This window comes from Pyrgilauda ruficollis, unplaced genomic scaffold (genome assembly GCF_017590135.1).
Source record: "Pyrgilauda ruficollis isolate IOZ18807 unplaced genomic scaffold, ASM1759013v1 scaffold170, whole genome shotgun sequence".
Lineage (NCBI taxonomy): Eukaryota > Metazoa > Chordata > Aves > Passeriformes > Passeridae > Pyrgilauda > Pyrgilauda ruficollis.
In genome coordinates, this window is record NW_024515876.1 from 408,622 (window position 1) to 428,230 (window position 19,609).

At 45.6% G+C, this 19,609-nt stretch overlaps 1 protein-coding gene across 1 annotated transcript; it reads right to left on the reverse strand.

Moving 5' to 3' along the window:
* Positions 1 to 2,105: 2,105 nt before the first annotated feature.
* IER3IP1 (immediate early response 3 interacting protein 1) lies at positions 2,106 to 5,638 on the reverse strand. Its single transcript, XM_041464135.1, has 3 exons — positions 5,461 to 5,638; positions 3,848 to 3,949; positions 2,106 to 2,988 (listed from the first exon to the last, which is right to left on the reverse strand). Exons 1-3 carry the CDS (start codon positions 5,549 to 5,551, stop codon positions 2,933 to 2,935), a joined length of 249 nt encoding a protein of 82 aa, XP_041320069.1. The 5' UTR covers positions 5,552 to 5,638; the 3' UTR covers positions 2,106 to 2,932.
* Positions 5,639 to 19,609: the final 13,971 nt, after the last annotated feature.

Sequence of the window (19,609 nt, forward strand, 5' to 3'; positions counted from 1 at the left end):
GATACAATATGTAATCATACCCTTTGTGGTATGATCATAAATCATGTAAATTATATCCCTTATATCCTGTATGGACGTGTTTATATCCGTAGCCATACACTATGGATATCCATAAACTATTTATCAATAATACATCAATAATCTCTATATTGCGGATATATTGTGCCCTGTATGGATATTATACATAATATTGTATTCATATATCGATATTATGATATTTATATATATATATAAATGTTATATACAAAAAGTTATCATATCCATATATGGATATATTACACCCATAATATATCCACGGTAACTAGTATATATTTATATATAAATACATATCTATATCTTGGATATTAGGAAGAAATTATTCCCATTATAGATCTACAATTTAATGTTTTAAATTACATCCATAATATGTCCATAGTTATAACATAATACATATTATTATATTATGCTCCAATTACTATATCCATATATTAATATATTTTATACCTATATTTATAATTCCACGTTTATATGTGTTTAAATATATTTTTGTAACATGAATTTTAATCTACAAACGCATGAATTTTATATATAGTTTTACAACTATTACTGAGGTGTACAGACATGTAATAACTTTATTTTGCACATTCCTTGTTTTCTGTGGTTTCATCCACAGAGCTGTTCCAGAACTGCTGTAAGCCACGCCAGGGGACGGCAGCAGCGTGGTTATTCCCCGGCTGTCCCTGCACACCTGATCCTCGGCTGCTGCCCCACTTTGAATCCCGATTTTTCACCTGTCAGGTGAAGCCCGTCCCAGTTTTGCCTCCAGCACGGGATTCCCGCTGCTCCTTCTCCCTGCCCGTGCCCAGCTGGCTCTGCCCATGTGCCTGCAGCCCCTCTGGAAGCACAGCAAGAAGGAGAACATCACTTTTCACACATTTTATTTCAAAGCTGCTGCTTGCAATCTTTAGTGCTGGCCTTTTTTTTCAGTAAGGACAAATTAGGTTTTGGTGCAGAAATGGAGTTACGGACTCGCTGTGCCTCCGATCGTTCAGCACTCGCTCCCAGTGCCACAGCCACGGAAACAACGACTGCCGCTTTTCTTTCCAATAAAATTTCGTAGGGATACAAAATGTTCCACAGGCACATTGCCCCGTTTCCACCCAAGACAGATCTGTGAGAACAGCTCAGCCAGGCTGTACCCTCGTCACCTCTGACTGACACAGAGAAATTACTCCTAACAGATCCACAGGTTTTAAAATCTAAGGATCCTGAAGATCCTGTTCTGCCTCAGGACAGCGTTGCCACGTCAGGCTGGGTTTGCTACAGAAACCAAAATACAGCTCCACAGCAGAGATGATGTTGCCGCGTGCCACAGGGATGAGGAAAAAGTTACACATTTCATACAAGAGCGGTGACTGTGGAACAGGATGGAGCAGAGTTTTGAGATATCCCCACTGTACACAGAGAGAGAGAGAGAGAGGTGGGAAAGAGAGTGCTTGGAAATTCAGGATTTATTTACAAAAATCACAAGAAAAAAGGAAACAACATAAACCTCTCCTCCTGGATGTACTTTACTCTGCAAAAACCTGTGATTGACGATCATTAAAGGCATTTACATGTTTTACAGATTCTTCTTCATATACAACAGCATATGCTTTAGTCATCAAGACGTCGGGAGAAAAGATGATTGACTAAGCTGCTTTAAAATAATGAAACTGCCAAGCTTCCCTTGGCCTCCCCTCTTTAAAGTCAAACATTTAGCAGAGGAACAGACAAAGGATTCTAACTTCTCCATAAAGATACATGGGAATCACCTTTTCCAATTCAGACCTAACTCAGCAGTCTAATTGAGACTAGACTGGTAGGAGAGCAATTAGGAGCGTTCTGTTCCGCAGAACTGCAAAGTCACACACACAGCTGCACTTTCAAAGCTGCTAATAAAACAAATTATGGTGATGATGATGATGATGGCGGGGGGGGGGAAGGAGCAGTAACAGAAGAGGCTGCAAATTTGTGGGTTTTTCCCACAGAAATGCATTTGGAAAGCACAGGGTATTCACCTCCCACGGTACTCCCCTCCCACGTTTCCCAGGAAGCTCAGAATACAAACAGTTCCCCACTTCGACCACAGTGATCACCACGCAGAAGTTTAATACATATTTTAAAAAGTATAATAACAATTCTTGACAGAAAAGTAACAAATACTAATCACTAATATCCCCAAAGTTAACACAGAGTTACCCAGCTTTAGGTACAGCTTTTTTTTTCTTAATTTTTAATTATTTTTTTTTTAATTTTGCACTACAATTGCACCCATTTTCTACTGACTTTACCATCAGTATGAAATACTGATTTGAAGACAAAAATCCCCAATCAAAGCAGGAAAATTCAGCTTTCAATGTTAACCTGAATCGGGACTTTACCCAGCTGATTTTATCTCCTTCCATATCACAGCTGGACTTCAAACCTTTATAACAAGTATTCTTTATGACACACTTTCAGAGCCTAATTCATATTTCTTAAACAGTTCCATGGTAGCAATTGAAATGAAAACAAACACGTTGTTGTTTTCCTCAATTTAAAAACAAATTGGAGAGTGTACTGAAGGAAATTCATCCCTGAGTAACAAAGCATTTAAAAGCTGCATCCCATTGCCAGTCACTGCAACATCCTATGACATTTACTCTAGTAATTAATCAGCACTATGAACAGGCAGCAACAGAACTGGTCACAGTCCAATGTGTTTGCAGCGTTGTTGCATTGATCCCGTGATCCTGCTTAATGAAACTGCAAGGGAACATTAGGAAATGGGATAAATAGAAACAGTGTCTTTTATTATTTTAAGTTGAATGTCAGATTGACAGCTAAACCGTGCTGGATCCCAGGGAATTCAGAGCAGTGGTGGTCAGCAACTGGCTTCTTTGGATGTCCAAGGGGTTTCTACAGGGTGTCTTCAGCCGAACAGCAGGAGGAGAACAATCGTGATGGAGTTCAGGGCTATTAATGGCACTGCAGAGGGGCAAAGAAAGAGAAGTTAATAGTGAAAATTCTGCTTTCCACATCACAAAATGACAGAACTTCATATAACCTTGGGAGAAGGAGCAGAAACAGTGAAAATTTTAGAAATACTTTTCATTTTCCTGTGTAAAGTTGGAACCAGTGGAAGGATCCAGGCTCAAAGGCATTAGTAGAAAGCAACAGCAGAAATATTTTTCCACAGCCTGTTTTAACTATAATCCAGAGCCTTTAGATCTGTTTTCACTTCAACACAAATAACTCTTTCTCCAAATGAAAGTAAACTATCTAAAATTCAGCTTATATCCTTGGCTTTACTGTGCTTTAGAATAAATGTTTTGGGTTTTACTCAGTGGTAGGCAAGACAGGTTAAGATTTGTTACTTCCTCTCTACCATCATCTACAAAATTATTTTTGTGTCCTTCATAATGAAGAACTGTCAGTAATTTACAAATTAAGTGTATTTTCTCCCCATCTTCTGAGGCAAATAAGCCTGTCTTGCCTTTCAGAAACCCCGGAATTACACTTCCCTCACAGGTACTTCCCACAAAGATGGATTTAGACAAAGTTATTGACACTAATTGCACACTTTGGTTCATCACCAAACTTCCTCCCAGCTGCCAAACTCCAAGGGAAGGCAAAAGGTCAGCAGGAGAAACACAAGCCAGAGCCAGGGAATGTTTTTGCACTTTTACCAGAATTAGGGCACTTTAGGTGAGGCCTGCACCCTCTCACAGAGAGTCCAGGCCCAGAGGAAGTATAGATTAGTGCAGAAACAAGACATTACAGATTGTAATAATAATAATAACAATCAACATAATCGTAATAATAATAGTAAATACTGTGCCCTTACCTCTCATAACAGTTCGTATTGATCGAATGAGGTTTGTCAACTGTGCTTTAATTCCTGGTTCCTCTCCAAATCCTCCAATCCCTTGATCGCTTCCCCAGCCAACTGGGTCACATAAAAACAGACACACACTTTAGGAAGAAAACCCCAAAACCACACAACAAATGCTGCAATTTTAACGAGCAATCTATCCTGAATGTAGCTTATACTAACAGAGATAGACAGCCCTATCAGCCTTATTTCACAAGCATATTTTAATACAGTAGGCTGAAAGCTGTTAAACCTCACGTTAAGCGATGACAAATCCATGTTTCTGTAAAAAAAAACTCACCTTTTTAATACATCACTGTTCCCTGCATGCCCAGACTAACAGGTGAGTTCATCTGGGCTTAAAAAATAAAACAGCTGTCACAATAAACCCTAAACCAACTGCAACCTGTTTGTAGTACTGAAAACAAAACAGCAAATAATTGCTGGGTGTGAAGTGATGATGCTTCAGCACTGAGAAAGGGGCCACAGGAGAGAAAAACGGCCAGCACAAATTCCAAAATCGGGGCGATGATTTTTGCGACTGCTGTAAAAAAAAAAAAAAAAAAATCTAGAACTTTTGAGGGAAAAAAAACTGGGAACTTTTCTGAGTGCAGCAGAAGTCCTGAAGTTTTATGATGCCCAGATACAGCATGATGGGACCAGGGATTTCTAAGACCTGCTGGTCACAGCCCTTACCATTTTGGGTAGGAGCAGCTCTCAATACACCAAGCTCCACTGCCCAAGCTGTGCGTTTCCTTCCCCAGAGGCCAAAATCACTTTTGAGTGATTTTTGTTCTCCCTTTCTCCTCTCTCTGGCACCAAACTGAGGGTGGTGGGCGAGTCCTCTCTCTCACCAGCCTTGCCAGCTGCTGCTTCCCACTGGGATGAGCCTGGAGCTATATTCCCAAGTCTCAAGAGGCTGACAAGTGGCTTCACCCATCCCACCAGACCCACATCTCCCTTTTATAACTCCAGCTGCTCGTCAGGAGAGCAAAAGAAAAGCCCAAACCCTAAGTGAGCAGATCCCTTGACACAAATCCAGCCGGGAGAAAGGGATGCCCTTCTGCACTCCTGCCAAAAATCCTGGCTCAGCCTGACGTGGAGAAGTCAGGATTCTCCACACCAGTGAAATGGGAACCGTGGATCACTGGCCTTTTTTTTTTCCCCCATGGCTTTGCAGATCTTTGTCAGTGGATTTTCTGTTTTGCAGGGCTTTGGCTTCTTTTGAAGGGCAAGGATGCCCAGCCCCGGGAATCCCACGTACCGAGAGTCGCCATCTCATCAAGAACCAGGCACAACAAGAAAAATTAAACCTTTATACGACACCAAACACTCCGAGGCGCGGCACGAAGGGCGGTGAAACAGTTAAGAATGAACAGGAAAAAGGGACAATTACAAAAAAAAAAAAAAAAAAAAGGAAAAAAAGAGAGACAAAGGTACGACGAAAGCGGCCGGGAATTTATCCCTAAAGCCCAAACGCACCCCGATTCCCAAACCCCTCCCCCGCGCGCTGCTGCTCCCATCGGCAGGGAGCGGCGGCGGGGGCCGCGGCCACCCCCCCAGGCCGGGCGGCCCTCCCAGCTCACCGTGGCGGAGGAAGCGCTCCTCGTGCAGCACGGCCACGGCATTGACGATGAGGAGCGAGGCCTGCAGCAGCGAGTAGAGCGTGAACGCCATGGCCCGGCGGGGCGGAGCGGGGCGGGACCGGGAGCAGCACCGGGAGCGGGAGCGGGAGCGGCGCCCGAGAGAGACGTGGCGGGGCTGGGGGCGGAGCCTCGCCTCACGGCCGGGAGGGGGCGGGGCCTTGATGGGCGTGGCCTCCCCGCTGCTGCCGCTCGTTGGGCGCGCAGAGAGGGGGCGTGGCGCTATGGGGCGGGACACATATGGGGCGTGGCTTGAAGCGCGCGGCCCAGTGGGGCGTGGCTTTGTTGGGGCGTGGCCTCCCGGCAGCGCTGTTGCCGCCCCTAGAGGCGTGGCCTGAAGGGGGCGTGGTCTCGGCTGCCGGCAGCCGCGAGCGCCGTTGGGTTCCGCCGCGCATCCCTCGGGACCCCGAATCCCTCGGAGCCCCTCGGGTCCCGCGGAACCCCGTGGATCCCTCGAGCCCGTGGATCTCGCAGAGCCCCGTGGATCCCTCGGTGCCCCTGGGATTCCTTGGAGCCTCTTGGGTCCGTTGGATCTATGGATCCCTCTGGTCAATGGATCACTTGGATGCCTGTGGATCCCTCGACTCCGTGGATCTCTCGGAACCCCGTGGGACCCGTGGAGCCCCTTGGGTCCATTGGATCCGTGGATCCCTCACGGCCATGGATCCTTTGGAGCCCTGTGGAGCCCTCGAGTCCGTGGGTCCCTCAGAGCCCCGTGGGTCCCTCGGAGCTCCTTGAGTCTGTCGGGACCGTGGATCCCTCGGGTTCATGGATGCCTCAGAGCACTGTGGTTCCATCAGAACCCCTTGGGTCCATTGGCTCCGTGAATGCCTTCAGTCCATGGATCCCTTGGAACACCGTGGATCCCTTGGGTCCATTGGTCATTCAGAGACCTTTGGATCCCTTGGGTCCATTGATCTGTCAGAGCCTCTTGGGTTCACTGGGTCCATGGATCCCTCATGTCCATGGAGCCCGTGCAGCCCTGTGGGTCCCTCGGGGCCGTGGATCCCTCGCATCCACATGGGTTCCTAGGAACCCCTTGGGTCCATCGGATCCGTGGATGCCTCGGGTCCATGGATCCCTCGGAGCCCCGTGGTTTTCTCAGGTCCGCGGGTCCTTCGGAGCCCCGTGGATTTCTCAGGTCCGTGGATCTCTCGGAGCCCCATGGACCTCACAGCGCAGGCTGTGACGTGGGAAGCTCCGCTCTCCGTGTAGCAAGTGGCCTTTGGATTCGGAGCGGGAGTAAGGCTCATCCTCATCCTCCTCCTCCGTCGGTAACGTGGTGTCTCCCGGCGGTGGAAGCTGGCAAGGAGACATCACCCGGCGTGGGGCAGCCCCCGTGGCCATCCATCATCAGCAGCCCAACACAAGTACAATTAATAAAAAACCATAAACACTGCACATGCAAAAATACATGAGTTTATACTTATATTTAGCCTTATGGACAGCGGGGTTTTCCCGTGTGTTTTCTGAATACATTGGCTTTCCTTCTATCGTGACTGAGGTTTCTAGCAGGAAGTCAGCCCAGATCCCAGATGCTGTTTGTCCAGCATGTAATGCTGAAGAGTCCAAAGCACAGTCCAAAAGAAAACTATTACCTTTTATAGGGGATTGATCAAGGCATCTGGGCAGTTCTGCAGTCAAATCACAAAACAACCACAACTGGAGCTCAGGGATACTGTATATACTGTTATAACTGCTGTAGTTACACCCTTATCCCTGTACTGCAGTTACACAGCTATCCCAGAGCAGTTATTGATGCACAAATAGACTTTTTTTTTCCCCTTCGCCTCTTTCAGTCCCATTGGCTGAAGGGGGTGATTTGCACAACCCCCCTGATTTTATTTCCCCGTAATTTCACAGAGCACAAGCCCCTTAACTCTGGATGGTTGGTGCTTTTATTACTCAGTCAGGGCACAATGATTTGCATGACCACTTGGTGGTGGTGGTGATTAGACCCGAGTGCTGCAGTGGAGGCGACAACTTTGTGCTCAGTGTGGTGGACTGCAGAGACCCCATCTCGGTTCCCTGCCCTGCCACAGATTTCTGACACAATCTGGACCAATTACTCACCACTTATCAATATTGTGTCCCCATGCTCTGTGTGAAGATCCCCTCTCCAGCAAGTGATGATCTGATATTTCAATTAATTAATTGTCAAGAGTAGGTAATCAATAGATGCTCAGGTACCACGTGAATCAGCTGTGAAGAAACCCACACCTCAGCTTCTTCTTGTGTTCATCTTTCCTTTCCAAAACACCCACCTTGGTACAGTCAGTGTCACAATATTGTGCATCTTAATAGTCACTACTATTAAATAACATTACATTTTAATACTGGAATAAAGGTAAAGCACTCCGCCACCAGAACCACAGCACGTTTTCTTTGCAATCTACCCCCAAAATTACTGCTATTGTACAAGGGAGATAGAGAATCAAGGATATTCATCAGAGTTCTGTCATCTGGTCAAAAGCATTTGTCATTTCAGCCTCAAAAAGGAGCATAGTCTCAATTCAGGGTAGTGACTAAAACATCTATTGCAGTTGCAGTGAGCTCAGTATCTTTGAAGCCTGTACTGAAGTGTTTTCTTACATGAAAACTCATTGTTTTTCCCAAATGCTGGCTTTGGTTCTGAAAACTCTCATGTGTGTGATTAACTTCATAAGCCAGCGTTTAGTGGGAGCACTGGAGTGTAGTGGCACATGTGAACACACACTTGCAGGCTCAGGAGTTCCAACACAGCTTCTCTATTTCTCATCTAGGTTTTTAAATTTGCTGTGACTGAAAAACTCCTAAAACCCATCATTTTAACATTTTAAAGTTGAGCCATTTCTAGTTTCCCAGGTCCTGCCTTCTTCCCTGCCCCCCAAACTTGTAGGGTTTATAATTCAAATAATCTTTTTCCATCTGTAAATAACAACAACAACAACAACAAAGCTTATCTTGAGTTTACCAAACTCCATACAGGCAGAGAAAGTCAATATTGGCCTGAAAAAACTTCATCCTGAAGGTCACTACAAATTTTCAAGAAGTTCTGAGTGGTGACATGTGATGGTCTCACAAACAGAGCTGTCTTTTGTCCTCAGACATAACTTAGGGCATTCTGGCAGTGATTCTGTAATTAAATGCAGATGAATGTGGAGTTCACTAACATAGATATGATCAAGTAGCATTTCCTGAGCTACTTCCTTATGGTATACAAGCTATAAATAAATAAATGCTAACCCCAGTGAAGAGCTAATGCTTAGAGTTATGGCCCTGAAAAAAAACCCCGCGATTTTTGCAATAAGTACACAAGTTATGGCTTAGTATTTTTACCCATAATTAAGATGTATTTTGAAAGAGCAGCTGCCATCAAGCTGACATAAACTTGACATGATTTTCCCCTTAATGAAATCCATCATGGCAACTTAGCAACCACAGGAGTCTTATCTCTGAATCATGTTACGTGGTTGAAGGGAAAACCAGATAAAGTTGCTTGCATTAGAAGGAAAGGGGCATTTTTTTTTTGTTTCATTAAGGTGTCGTGTTTCAGTACAGTAAATTCCCGTGGTGTCATCTGCAGGGTGCAGTCAATCACCATAAAGGAGAGTTTTAAACCACCTTACAGATGTCAAAGGATTAAACTTCAGGCTGGTGAAGTATTGTGAAGGCACTGGTGTTTTTCACTCTCAGTTTCTCGTTCAATATTTTCAGGCAGAGCTCATCTCCCTGGGTCTCACTGTCCCTTGTACTTAATGAGAAGCAAGCTTGTTGCATGGGAGATTTTGGGGTTAACTGAGTTTAATCCTGATGAGAAAATACCAGGACAAAGGAAGCTCTGTTATGACTTCAGCTCCTATACCCTTCGCCTCACTTGCCACCACCATCTTCTGACTTTATTTTCTGAACTAGCTTTAACCATTTCCTTCTTTAGGCACTGTACATACCCTGATACACACACATCAGTGAGAAAATGTTGTGAGCCCAGAAAAGTCTGTAAATTGATCCCAAGAAGTGAAGAAATGTATTTTGTTGGTGACAGGTTTTTTACCCACTCCTACCATCAGTAACTTCATTAACTGAAAAACTTTGTGTCGGTGAAAAAAATTAGGTTCTGCGTCTCAGCCAGGTGCTATAAATAAATCCAATAGCTAAATTTCACAGTTAGACTAAAGCCTTTGTCATCCCTCACTCATCACACCTATAGCACTGTCGAAGAGCTGTAAAGTTAATGGTGCATCCGACTGATGTAACACGTCCCTGGTAAGCACAAACTGAGTGACTGGTTTAATGTCCAGATGGGTTTTTAAAAAAAAAAAAAAATACCAAAGCTGGGAATGCAGTAAGATTTTGTACATTTGGGAGAATGTGTGTCTGGTCCTCACCTGTCAGCAGCTGTGTACAGAAAAGATCCTTGCCTTTTCTGTGACTCATGGGTCACCTCTGCCCTTGCTTATTTGAGAAGTGAACAGCCATCCCTCCAAAAACACAGCCTGACAGCCTTCCTGAGATTTGAGAGGACATTAATGGGGCTTCATACACAAAAGACCTGCCTGGGGATTGAGGAACAAAAGGGAAAACCATGCACAATTCTGGACTTACACCTAAATTTATCGATGCTGTTTTCCTAAGTTACTTGACTCTGTAACCATAACAGCCTTTAAATGTCATTTGTTGCCTGGTTCTCTCTCTCTCACAGACACAGAAACAAACAGACACACACACACACATGCTGTTGCTCATCTTGCAGCCACCAGGAGTACAGAATGGTTATAGAATCAGGGAATGGTTTGAGCTGGAAGGGATCTTAAAGATCATCTCTGTGACATGACATTTTCTATTATTATTGGCACTGTTTGTATTGCTTTTGCACTGGAATACACCAGTCCAGACCCAAATCCTGTCATGCTCAGTGCCATGCAGATATTTTTCAGAGGCAGGCATAGGGATTTTCCAATCCATGTCTGAGATGGAAGACAGTGGATATCTAAAGGAGGCCAACGTGGGGAGCGGGGCAGCAAGGAAACAAATGGATTTTTGCAAGGAATTACAAGTCTCTGCTTAGCCCTGCCTCACTGCTGACAGACGGGCAGGATTTTCAGGCATGGAGGCAGCTGGGAGTCTTAGGGAGGGATTTAGAGGATGGGGAAACAGCTCCATGAATTTTGAAAGGTGGGGGATTTAGTGTCTGTGCAGTGAGCAGCATGAGGAAAAGGCAGGGGGATTAAAGAGTGCGAGGAGAAGGGTGTCTGAGGCTGCTGCTACAGCAGAGGACAGGCAGGAGCAGCTCACTACACACACGTGTGGAAAGAGGGAGGGAGACCCAGGGGACACAAACTCCCACAGGACAGAGCTGGTGTTTGCCACCACGGACTTGCACAGATGTATTTCCACTGGACCAGGGAAAATGGTGCCAGTAGAAACATTCTGAGTGGGACTACAGCTAACATCAAAGGGCCAGGGATGGCTGGCATGTGCCCACAGCTTTGGAATCAGCTCTGTGCTAACAGAAAAGTCACCCAAGGAGCCCTTTTGGGGACAAACACGAGGAGCTGCAGTGGTGACCGAAGTCCGACCGCCTTTGTGGCACAGATTTTCCCTCAGGGCTGTGAAGTGTGGGTCTGTGTGAGGCAGCCTCACCTTGCTGTGCCTGCCCCAAGTCTCTCTTTTCATAGGTGCCATGTAGAGGAGGTGACACGAAGGTTTTGGTGTCCTGGTGTGTCACAATGGGGCCAGGCCTCCCACCAGCAGCTTCCCCAGGGGACGGTGGCCCCATCCAAGCCTGGAGATGGAGAAAGCTCACAGGCTGCAGCCTGGGGGTTCCCAACAGCAGCTAGCAAATGGCATGAAGCTGGAACAAGCTGCCAGACCCAGGGATCACATTGATCCCTCTTGGAGCCAGATCCCAGCCCATCCTGATCCCTGGAGCCACCACCTGGACGAGAAGGACAGCCGGGCGAGCTGGTGTCACGCCAGACGCCATCAGTGCCCCAAAAGTCACAGCTCAAATCTTAAAGATTAAATCTTAAAGTCACACTCAGCTTAAAGATTAATAGATGGTCTCTTTCTCCAGGCTGTAAAAGTGGGTGGGTAAAAACCAAATCACAGGCCTGGTGGCTCTGGAGGCTGCATGCTGTGCAATAATGCCAGCATTAGCAAGCTGGAGTCATGCAGATAATAGGGAGCCATGTGCAGAAGGTGAGCTCTCAGCATAAGGTCTGGGATTCTCAGTGAGTCAGAGGGATTGGGAAATCTTTGTAAAAATAACCAGAATTCCCCCTCCTGTATTTTCTCCCCATGACTCACCCCGCAGAAGAGAGGCAATATGAGAAAGACATAAATCTCTGCAGTAAATTTTTAACACAACACGTCACAGAGAAAAGGTACACGTATCTGTGCTTTTTCTCCACTTCCATTAAAAAACTCAATTTTCCTGCATTTTCTAATACTTTTGCGGTATGAGTTCACAGTCCAGCACTTTGGTGGAGAAAATGAAGTGCGACATGTCAGTCCATCCTCTCAACTAGCACGCATCCCCTGAGTCCTTTATCCCCTTTTCTCTCCAGAAGGAAGCTGCAAATGGAAGAAGCTGTGGGCTGTCATTGCTCTGGTGCTGAATTGGGGGGTGTTGTCAAACGAGAAGCATCAAAAGTGGTAATTGTCTCTTCAGAGATGGCAAACTCTGGCTGGGCACGCATTTTGCGTGTAAGAAATGTAATTTATGCACATCGGGCCAGTCAAATCCACCGTCGAAATCTTGTCAGAGCTGCAGCTTGCCACTGCAACTTTTTCCACCACCACAGGAGTTCTGAAGTCTTTGGAGGAATAATTTGATGTGCAACGCCTGGCACAACAGAAATGGAGAAAAACCAAATAACTGGGTGTTTGATCAGCATGAGGAGCTGTTGGTATCTTGAAGGCAAGTCAGCTAATGACAGAATGTCATTTATGGCAGCACAGAACTGAGTAGCTGGAGTAGAGCTGATTTAATTGATTACAGAGGTGACATATTCCTTTTTCCCTTAATCTTCTGCCTTTTATAAAACCACATTCTATGACCTCATCACCCTGCTTCATTTGGCTAGATGCATTCAAAGTAAAACTGAACAATTTTTTTTTTTGTTTGAAGAGACTCCTCAAAACGTATCATTTACCCTCTTTTTATAGAAATAGAAGCCACAAGGAGAGTGCCTCTTTTTGTGACTTCAGGTGATTGAAAACAATGAAAACATTGGCATTACTGAGGAATCAGGGGCTTGGTTGTCTTGATATCCCTCTATAAAATTTAAATATATATCTATATAATTATCCCTATATATCTGTGTATCTATAAATACAGGTATACAGATACAGATATAGGTATGGATATAGATAAAAGCATAGATGTAGATACAGATATAGGTAGATAGATATAAAAAATCTGCAGGTGGGGAGGATTTGGACCAGATATAAAACAAACCCAGTGTCATTGCCCTAAATTGCTGTTACCCAAGCACCCACCCTAGTGATTCTCCAGCCCCTGCTATCCCATCCAGCTCTGGGCTGAGGAAGGAGCCTGGGAAGACCCCAAGAAGCCCCACTAGGGCTTGGCAGGCTGTTCCCACAGGCTGATCACTCTTGGCTGTAGCAGGAATTCATCCCTGCACACATTCCCATGGCAACCCTGGTTTCTCTCTTCTCCCCTGACCTCACCTCCGGAGAACACTTATTGCCATGCTGAGGGCAACCAGCAGCAGGAGGCTTCCACTGAGGGACACCATGACAATGGCATAGGTGGAGGGTGGTGAACCTTGAAGAGAAATCACAGGTGAGTTTTGCCAACAAACAGCTCCAGGGAACTCAGCCTCTTGTGAAGGTACAGGTTGCTACTGGCTGAAAATATTGACAGTCCTCCTGCTCAAACCATGAGTGCAAGGGGGTGACCAGCTCTGTATTAGAGGGGTGATTCTGGAACCAATTTTTATTCAAAAATCTCACAGCTCAGGTAAATAATTTGTATGTCTTTATCTACCAAAGAGCAAAGCAAAACTGCTTTTCAGGACTGAGACTGAAATGCAGCCCCGTGGATCTCAGGGTGGGAAAGTCTGCTCTGCACTGTTAGACCACAAAGTCATTTCACATATTATCCATCTATTCATAGTAAATCAGGATCCTGAACCTTCCTGCCTGTCTAGCCAGCACTTTCCATCCACTTCCACCTTTCCAATCTGTTTCCATCCTTTTTTTTACTCTTGTGTGTAATTCCAAACATAAAGAAATGAACAGTGGCTTACATCCCTTCCTCCAAAGCTCCCACTCTTTCCTGCTGCAACCCCTCCTTTTAGTTCCACCATTCTTCCCACCCTAAACCCCAACAGAACCATGTCTAACGTGTCTGACTCATCCACTCCTTTTGAGCCCACTCAACACCCTGTATCCATAACCTGACAGACTTGGTTACATGCTCAGCAGTGTCACCACACAAATAAACACTGCAAAGCTGATTTTAAGTGCTGATGGAAACAAACAGGAGAGTAAAACACCTTCTTCCTGGACAATCACAGAGTTGTACAAATCTTCGCCACCAGCTTGGGCCATCCTGAAAAATCAGGCAAAGAGACAATCAGATCCCAGCTTAATGTTCAAAACCATCACATTTAGTTCAGATTCTTTTATTACACCTGAGTATTTCACTGTCTTCAATGTGAATTATCTTTAACTGGAGATTAAAGCAAGATGTGTTAAGGGATAGATCCAAAAGACTGAAGTTAATCCAACTCAAAAACCCTGAATGCTTCTGTTAAGGTAATGAGCTTCCACTGTCCTGAGTTTGACTTCATTTTTCTCCACGGCATCTAATCTTTAGAGAATCACAGAATCCCAGAATGGTTTGTGTTGGAAGGGACCTTAAAGCCCCTCCAGTGCCACCCCTGCCATGGGCAGGGACACCTTCCACTATCCCAGGTTACTCCAAGCCCCATCCAGCCTGGCCTTGGACACTTCCAGGGATGGAATTTTGGCATGGAACAACAATCCAACAACACTGACAACACACTCTGACATATCTAGCTGATACTTTTGTCTATTCCTGGCCAATTTGCCCCAGGACACAGAGCCTTTCCTTTCACTGCTTCCAGAAGTGGTAGCTAAGTAATCTGTCCAGGTTTTGCCTCTTGTCAGTCAGTACCGACATTTTTATTTATGTGAATAAAATTAAATGTCAGCCCAGAATCTGCTCCAGGATGTTATGTGAAATTTGCCCTGGAGAAATTCTCCCTTTCCCCAAGGAGAGCTGGGCTCAGTGTTACTGAGAATGGAAAATCAACTTGCTTACTAGAGAGTCCTCCAAGCCCCCAAGACACCAAATCTTTTTGTCCCATCTGTAAGATGTCCTAAGGAAAACCTCAGTGTCACCCTTGTGCTTAAAAAGAAGTCAAGAAAATACACCATGGAAATTAAAATATAAAGCAGAATTAGATTGCCCATTTGTGGATTACCTTGTGACTGCTGAAGATCCTTGTGTCAGCATCACACTGCTCAAACCTTGGCTGAAAGTAAAGCTGGTCCGAAGGGTTTCAGACTAATTGCTCACTTCATTTGCCTTTGTTGATTGCTTCCTTCTCTCCGTGGTTTTTATAGGGCAGGGTAATCTCTTCCGTGTTTAGACAATCAATAAAGTGTGGAGGTGGATCAAACAAGGCTTTACTCACCATCCTTTGGATAAGCAGTTATTTTCACAGCCTTTCTGGTGGAGCAGGAGGCACAGCTGGGCTCCACCCAGGAGCCGGACAGGGCTCCCGCAGGGCACAGGACCCCTCTGATGTAAATTAACTCTCCCAGCAAAACCATCTCTGTAGCTGGTGCCCAGGACTTGCTGTGTCCCAGGAAGGGTGCCTTTGGGTGTTCTCCAGAAGGCTGGGTGGGGAGGCCAGGTGTGGCTGCTCTCCAGGCAAGGGAAGCCCACCAGCTGTGACAAGTCTGAGCTGTGTCCTCGCTGCCTGCCTGTTGCACGGTCTGACCTGGCTCTCTGCACTGAGAGGAGCCAGGCAGGAGCTTAAGGAGCTGTTGTTGAGCTGGCAAATGGGGATGGTCAGTTCAGGGCTTCAAAAGTGCCTCATTTTGGTGTTTCTTGCAGCCTGGCTTCCCTGCACCACGGGCAGGAGGAGAACACAGCTTTATCTCCAAAGCACCTAGCCCTTCCCATGCCTGTGTTAGAGAGGCCACATCTGCACAGCCCTGGGCCTCGTTCTGCCCTGCAGGAGCCCCCATTCCCTCTGCCAGGCTGGGGCTGAGCTGGCAGCTGCGCCGAGTTATCTCACGAGAGGCTGCGGTTCCTGCGCTCTGTGGTCAGAGAAGGAGTGGTGCTCCAGGGTGGAGAGCCTTTCTTCGTTAATGCAGGCACAAAGAAAACATTAATGGAGTCCATATTGGCAGGTATTTCAAAACAACAGAGATAGACTGGTTTTCCTGCTGTGCCTAGACAAATAGGTGCACAACAATTCCAGCTCCTCTTACGTCACTGTAGCAAACAGGACCCAAGCACCTCTCAGAGTCCCCGGGAGATTGTTTGGAAGGGTTTCAGGCATCCACAGTCTAGAGAATTCTAAAGAATTCACAGTCAACTAGAAGTCTAGTTGACCACAACTGTGACTTTTCCTCCGTGGCTCAAGAAAACAGGGAATTAACTACATTAAATAGATTTTGCAGAGGGATGAACAGCAAAGACCAGGCCTGCAGACATACACAGGAGTTTTTTCTCTTTAAGCCACACATCTACTCTTCATTTTGTGTCATCCATAGAGAACACCTGGTCTGTATGAACCTTCTCTCCCTCCTGCAGGGAATCACTGGACTGTGTTTGGCTTGAAGCCTGAGCGAGCCACAGAAGAGTTCCTGAGCAGGGAGGACTTTGTATTCAGGCAGGTGCCAGCACTTTCCTTCTTTATCAAACAAAGGGAAAGATCAAATCAAGGCTGAGATTGCTTTGTGGAACCCATTTGTGATTTTTGAGTCTGATCCAAAGGTCACTGAAGTTAATGGGAATCTCTGCTGATTTCTCTGATATCCAGACCATGTTTCTAAAGAAAAAGCTGCTAAATAAACAGCAGACCTCACTCTTGAAAGCCACTGACCATCTGTTTGGTGAATCTACATGTCTTGTGCATGCCCAGTTTGAACATGTAGTGGAAGCAACTGGGATGTGCTTTTCTGTTGGGAATGGAAATTCACTTTTATTGAACTTTCAGAGACAATAAGGAAAAAAAAAAAAAAAGCAATGGATTCCCTCAATATTCCTGAAGGCGAATAGTCTTATTAAAAAAAACCCAATTAATATGTGAATAAATGTTCCTTTTTTCTTTTTTACCCTGGTGTCACCTGCCCCCAAACTCAGTTTTGTGGAGAAGCTTGAGATCACAGTATGGGGAGCTGTGGAGGAGAAGGAGGAGGGGGCAGCCCTTTCCTGCAGAAACACCTTATCTCACGTGGCTTGGGTGCAGTTCCACCACTGAAAACTGCCAGCACAGGTAACAACAACCCCAGTGAGACCAGGACAGGCAGCCAAGTGTGCACAAGGCCAGAGGGACACACGCCACAGGTCGTGAGGATGTGAGCTGTGTGCAAGGACAGAGCTCCTCAGCACCACTGTAGGTTTTTAACCTGCTCTGGGACTTATTAGTGAATACTTGGCTAGCACTTTGGAGGTCAAAAATTTCACATATGGGGATACACATCAAGGATAATATTACTATAATGGAAGAAAAGCCCTCTCAAAATTGTACTGAATTATCCAAGGCAGTTGGGTAAAACAGTGTCAAAATGCATTTTCAATTACAGAATCACAGAATCATATGGGTTGGAAGGGATCTTAAAGCCCATCTTAAAGTTCCAGGCCCCTGCCATGCTCAACTGGGCATAAACTCCGTGGACAAACCTCATGGAGGAAAGAAAAGCTACAGGAGGTGATAGGAAAACAGGGGTATGTCCTAGAGGAGCTCTCCCAAGAGCTTTTCTTTGCAGAGTGAGTCTGCTTTAAAAGCCAGCAGTGTGAAAGTTTTTATCAGAGGATCAGGAAAAACACTTCACTTTGTGTTAATTCCTGGGTGATAAAGTCTGAAAAACACAGGTTTTCTGAGGAGGAGCTATCTTTTGTGCACTGCTAAATTTATACCAAATCTTTGGCACAGCTGCCTCAAGCCTTCCACTACATAAAAATTGTGAAATAGGAAAAATAACCCTGAGGAAATCTGACCTCTGAAAGGCATAGGAATTTACTTAATCAGTAATACAAAAGAAAAGGTGTAGTGATTTTTTTTTTTGCTATTAATAAGCAAAATTATCCTACTTGCCATACCCAGTTCAGACAAAACTTGATCTTTTCTGTAACACCTTGAAGAAACCTATTCTGTCAGAGATACCTTTTTTTTATAATCATCAAGGTATTTATTCCAAGGTATTTATTCATCAGTGTGATCATTCTCAAAAGCAGTAAATGCTCAGATATGCTGTCTGCTTCAAAAGAGTTGTTCATGACTCACAAGGCCAGGTTGGATGTGGCTTGGAGCAACACGAGCTAGTGGAAAATGCCCTTGCTGATGGCAGGGGGTGGCACTGGATGAGCTTTAAGACCCCTTCCAACCCACACCATGCCAGAACTGTGCAGATTGCACCTTCCATTCTACAGCAAGGTCAGCAAAAGGTAGAAAGGGTCTTTGAGGGAGATGGCTTGAAGGCACGTAAAATTTTGGTCCTGCGAGAAGGACCAAATTACATTTCCTGGAATGAGGGAAAGCACATATATTCATCCTTTTGCTTGGTGCACTTCTTCACCAGCATAAATAGCTGTGCTAAAGCAGCTCAGAAGGAAACAATGCCCTAGGTCCTGGAGCAGCAGCAGCACATCTGGAGGACAGAGCCCACCTGGGAGGTGCTGTGGGCAGTTCATGGACACACAGCTCTGCGGGGTAAAAAGCAATGTTCCCATTCCATTTGGAAATCCAAACCACAGCTCGGTGTGTAGCCTGTGCTGTGGGTTTTGCCACACTCAGGGGATTTTGGTGTCCAGAAGGCTAAAACTGAGGCCTGTGAGACTGCTGTTACCCTTTGCCTCTCTTGTGATTGCAGCTGTAGAGCGATGTTTGGTCACTTACGCAGGTTTCTTCAAGGTGTTGACAAGCTGCACGTCACATGCTAGAAAAGCTGAGTGTTTATTTTCCACACCAACACGTCATTCATTTTGTGCTAAGGGCAGCAGCAGTGCTGCTCTGGGTGAGCAAATTAACTGGGACTGGGACTGTCCCCACGTGGCACTGGGGACCACGGCACTGCCACCTTCCAGCTCAGGGGGGCCACGTCCAAAGTGCCACCAGGACAGGCTGGGGGGACTCCCCAGCTCCACAGCCATGCTGGGATGTGCTCCCCAGTGGGCTCAAACACAACCCTGCCAAGAACACTGCAGAGAGGTAGCTGAGTGCAAGTCAATTTGTGTAGACACAGGGTATGTGTGCTGCGGGTACCATACCATAGCAGCTACTGGGAAAATATTCCAGTATCCTATTTTTTTAACTTTTATTTGTGATGCCAGCTGGTGGAAAGGTTGAGTTGGTGAAACACAGCAGTGTTTAATGGGATCCTTTTCACTTTAATGTGTACAAGCTTTGCCACAAGAGGAGAGCAAACAAAAAGCAACTGGTGATAAGGAGCTTCCATGGATATTTATCAAAGTGATTTGTTTAGGTGGAGGCCTTCCTTTGTTTGTTTTCTAGAATCACGTTCTTGACCTTTATCAGCATGGGGAATTATTTTTTAGTTCAAAACACCTCATTCATGCTTAGTTCTGAGATATATGTTCCATCACAGCCTTTGCCATTGTGGTCTGTGAATCAGCTGCCAACCAGGCAAATGGTGCTTCCATTTCCTGAGTGGGCATAAATAACCAAGTGGAAATTGGACATTTCGAGTCTGAGTGTTCCGTTTGAAGTGCATTTTTTGCCTATTAATTTGTGTGAGCTGTGCATTTAATGCATTTAATGCACGGCTCCACAACTGCACCAGCACTGGGTGTGCTCTGGAAAATCCCTGGGGAACACAACGTCCTGAACACTGCTGAGCTGGGGGCAGAACACAAATAAAT